The sequence below is a fragment of the Pygoscelis adeliae genome, unplaced genomic scaffold (genome assembly GCF_000699105.1).
Source record: "Pygoscelis adeliae isolate BGI_AS28 unplaced genomic scaffold, ASM69910v1 Scaffold11, whole genome shotgun sequence".
NCBI lineage: Eukaryota > Metazoa > Chordata > Aves > Sphenisciformes > Spheniscidae > Pygoscelis > Pygoscelis adeliae.
The window spans coordinates 1,526,492-1,530,670 of record NW_008824059.1 but is presented as its reverse complement, the minus strand read 5'-3'; the positions used below and the strand labels follow the sequence as shown (position 1 = coordinate 1,530,670).

Sequence of the window (4,179 nt, the reverse complement as noted above, 5' to 3'; positions counted from 1 at the left end):
TTTTTATACCTTTAGCTTCCCCTGAGCCTGGTAACACAAAGGGCTGTTGTTTGTCACCAGGGACAACCTGGCTTTGTCAGGCTGTTGCCAAAGGCTGTTCCCAGTGTGGAGCCAGCCCAGGGTAGGTGACAGACACGGTGTTGCTTTCACAGGTCAAACAAGCCAAAGGCAGGTCAGGTCCAGGCAAGCCCAGCCCAGCCTTGAGACCCCACCCTGTGGGGTCAGTACAAACCCTGAGGACTTTCACTGATAATGACAAAAATCACATTTAGTGGGCTACAACTTTGGGAAATAACCTAAAAAATGGCTGTGCTCGAGACCTGCAGTACAGTTGGGATGGGGACCTAGGTGACCCTCACCAACAGTAGATCCCAGGAGGTACCAGAAGACCTTCCCTTTCAGCACACTGGGGGTTGCCATCAAGGGACAGCCTGCGGGTTCAACCCAGCCCTGCTGGTCTTGAAAGGCTGCCTGAAGCCCATGACCCTGCCTGCCTCCCCTGCCTGCTGGCGGTGAAATGGGGAGCAAGCGCCAGGAGGTGTCATGAGGGCAAGGGGACAAGAGCCTGTGGAGCTGTCTCCAGTTGCAGGTTTGAGAGGCTGGGAGGGCCCGCGGACGGGGCTGCTCACTTTGCTGGTTTCCACCTTTGTCAGCTGCTTGGATATGGGGGAGAGGGTGTGCTAGTACACAAGGTGGGCCTGTAGAGAAGCCTGTTCATCATCACCTGCCCTTGTTTTGCACAGGCAGGGAACTGCTTGGGACAGCAATGAATTTGGGTCTCCAGGCTCACCTGAGCAAGGACCTCGGAGCCTGGTGGCCTGTCCATCTCCTGCAGCTCTTTTTCTCCATTGCTCTTCTGTGACTTCTGCTATAGGTGATTGTGCCCATCCTGACGAACCAGAAGAACCATCAGGGCTGGCCACAAGTGGTGTCACAAGACATTATGCGTCACGTCCACAGCCTAAAAAGTACTGTTTTCATGGTTGTTGGCCAAGTAAAGGGCAAGACCTTGCTGCCTCTTCCAGCTGGTTCGGAGGGGATCGAGGACATTGATCTGGAAAATGAGAAATCGTGAGTACCACCCCTTGCTCTCCTCTGCGTTTTCTCCTGCTAATGCGTGTGCTGTGTCTTTTGGGGATTTCCCACCGAATCATGGTGACTCTTCTTTGCTCCCTGTCAACTGCTGCTCATCCAGACTGCCAAGATGGGTGTATTTTGCTCTACCTGCTCTCTAGTTTATGGGCTCCGGCTTTGGGGACTGTGCAAACAGTACAGACAGGAAAAGCTCAGAAAGTGCAAAGGCATGTGAGTGCACAGAGAAGCAATGAACTGCTTGGATCGTTGGGGAAAAAAACCCAAAGCCTGGGGGCAAAACCTCTCCTGTTTTCCTGACACCACTAAATGGGAAGGCAGTGGCTGCTTTTTCTGGCTTCTGTCTGCCAAAGCATGCCCCCAAAATGCACCATTTAGAAGTTAGACGACTCGCTTGTTAGTGATTCATGCTGCCCACTTGGTCAAGACTATTTTGCCTTCCTTTAAAACCCGATTTGTCATGCCAAGGTAAAGGGAAAAACATCTACAACTTCCTGGAAGTTTCTGAACTGTTCATGGTCCCATAGGGAGATGTAGAACCTGTTGCATCTGTCCTCCTGGAGAAGTAGGGTGGCTTCCCGGACGCCCACTCCATTTCCTTGTGTTTCTCTTCAAGAAGTAAATGGACAACTTTGATAATTTTGGTCTTCTCCATTCATAGTTAGACCTCCCTGGTAGCTGTCATGATTCTAAAGTTCACTTCCAGTCCTTGAGGGACAATCCCCAGGAAAGCCACCCCAGAGTTTCTGGCTAGTTAGAGCAGCCATGGGAGGCTGGGCCCCATGTGCAGGTGGTCTTTATCCTGCAAAATCTTCAGCAGCTGGGGAATCCCCATCCTTTGCTAGCTGATACATCTGGCAGGGTGCTCACATTGCAGCTGGGGGGAACTTGCACCCTGGTCCTCCCAAGAAACCAGGCTGGTGTCCAAAACTGGGAGTGGAAGGAGTTCGACCGTTGCAGTGCTGTGAGCCTGGCCCAGGCCAGAATAACTGAGGCTGGAAGGTCCCTAGAGGCAGATGTGTTTGCACATCGTGTCATCGTCATGTCTGGGCTGTGTGCTTGCACCTATGGGACCTCAGGAGATGTGTTAGTGAGTGCAGTGGGATTAATCACTCCTGGGACAGGACGTGGTGTGGGTGGGATTGCGCGAGGAGTTACTGCTTCCAAGGCAGTGGGGTGGCCTGTCCTCAGCATGCCAGCCCACTTTGTGTTGTTTCTCTCTGAATTAAGCGAGTTAATGACTGTGGGGAGATAGAGTAGATTCAGGGAGGACAGCACCGGGAGAGAGAATCTCGCTGGAGGTATGGCTCTCCAGGTCAGACCCTGAACCTGAATGGATGTGATACGTCAGCGACTGGCTGTGCAGAGAGGTGGCAACCGGCTCTTCATTTCCACCACTCATTTTATGAACGATGTGTTGTTGCCTATGCTGCTGCAGAGCTTCATCTGTTTTCCCCAGGGTGTAATTCCTGTATTAAAACAACAGCAAGATCTTAGAGATTTTGATGGTTTTGTGGTTTTGAAACGTGTACCTAGATCAATCTGTAGAGCTGGCGTAGACCAATCTGAAGCGAGACATAATCTGTAAAATCCAGCTGCCCATGGGGTCATTTTAAGCAGGTACAACTGAGCAATGCACATCAACAAGTGGGAAGCAAAGTTAACCATGTGATCTTTTTTCTGCAGCCTGGAGCTGATAGATAAATCTCTTGTACATGCCACTGAGTCGGCCATCATAGACTGGAGCTACCAGATCCAGGGAGCACTGAAGAAAGAGTCCTCAGAGCCTCTCCTGCAAGGCAGCAACCCCAACCCAAAGGTGGAACTGGAGTTCTGGAAGAACAGGTACACTGGGCAGCCTGGCCACGGCATGGTCATCACTGGCGCTGGTTTTGGGTGGAGGGAGAGTGCTGGTGGCAGACAGAGCTACTTCTGCGAGTTGAGAAGAGCAGGCTGCCTCAGGTTCATGCAAGGACTTGAGCTAAGGAAAATTTTTCCCACATGTAAAATAATCATGATCTGCAAAGTGTCTGGGAGGTCACTGGGCAGTCAGCTGTGGTTTAGCTTAGCCCCAGCCCAGGGGCTGCACCTTGAGAGACTTTTTTTGGAAATGCTCTTTCCATCACTGTTCGCTAGGAGTAAGAGCTGATGGACACCTTCCGTAGGGCCTTCTGGAAATGGGGCAGCTCAGCTGGCTGCTGTTCATCTGTCGATGCCCGAGGGGGTTTAGATGCTCAAGAGCCAGGGAGTGGAATTTCCTCCTGCCCTTTGAAAACCTTTGTGCCATGTTGGTACAGGCTGACTCAGGGCAAAGCCCTGCCTGCTGGAGAGCTGTTGCTAAAGCCTGCAGAAAAACCTGATGGCTTCATTCAGCAGTGTCCTGCCACTAGCAGAGCTGCTGTCATGGTGAACCCCAGCACCGACTGTCTGTCCTGTAGAGTTTGTCCGTGCCTCCTGCAGGAGCTTCCTCCCATTTGCTTTCACTGTTGGGACTCAGTCCATGTGTAGCTAGAGGAAATCCTGAATCAGGCCCAGGGGAAATGGACGGTGTGGGGAGAGAGCTGATGCTCCCCAAGTGGGCTTGTAACGTGCCTTGGTTGCTGTAGGTGTGATGACCTGGAGTGCATTTACAGTCAGCTGAGAACGAGGAAGGTCAGGAACATGATGGAGCTGCTGGAGAGAGTTGAGAGCAGCTACGTCCCAGCCTTCAAATCCATGCTCATGGATGTTGAGGAAGGTGAGATGCTTGGGCAACTTCACCACATCTATGTGATGACTTCTGGCCTTTGTTCACAGCCTGGTGTCACTGGTTTCAAGCCCAATGTGTCTGTAATGGCACTGGTCATTTCGAGTTTGCTGTGACTGTGGGGTCTGCAACCACGTTGCTGGCCCTCCCTCTGGTTTGTGGAGTGAAACTGGTCTGCTTGTGCTTCATCTGATGCTTTTGTTTCCAGGCTGGGACAAGCTTTATCACCGGTCTGTTGAGCCAGACCCTTCCCAAAGGTCAGGGTGAGTGGGTTCGGGAATTCACTCTGCTGTAATAAGGCATTCGCATTAATTCAGCAGGCATCACACCAACTTTCACAA

General features: G+C 51.8%; 1 protein-coding gene across 1 annotated transcript in view; it reads left to right on the top strand.

Annotated features, from left to right (window-relative positions):
- Positions 1–543: 543 nt before the first annotated feature.
- The window catches only part of DNAH9 (dynein, axonemal, heavy chain 9), a 212,133-nt gene continuing 208,497 nt past the window's right edge, over positions 544–4,179 (top strand). The window contains exons 1-4 of the mRNA XM_009334073.1: positions 544–675; positions 875–1,071; positions 2,779–2,937; positions 3,699–3,829. Coding sequence (XP_009332348.1) covers positions 544–675; positions 875–1,071; positions 2,779–2,937; positions 3,699–3,829 — 619 coding nt within the window. The remainder of the gene's footprint in view (positions 676–874; positions 1,072–2,778; positions 2,938–3,698; positions 3,830–4,179) is intronic.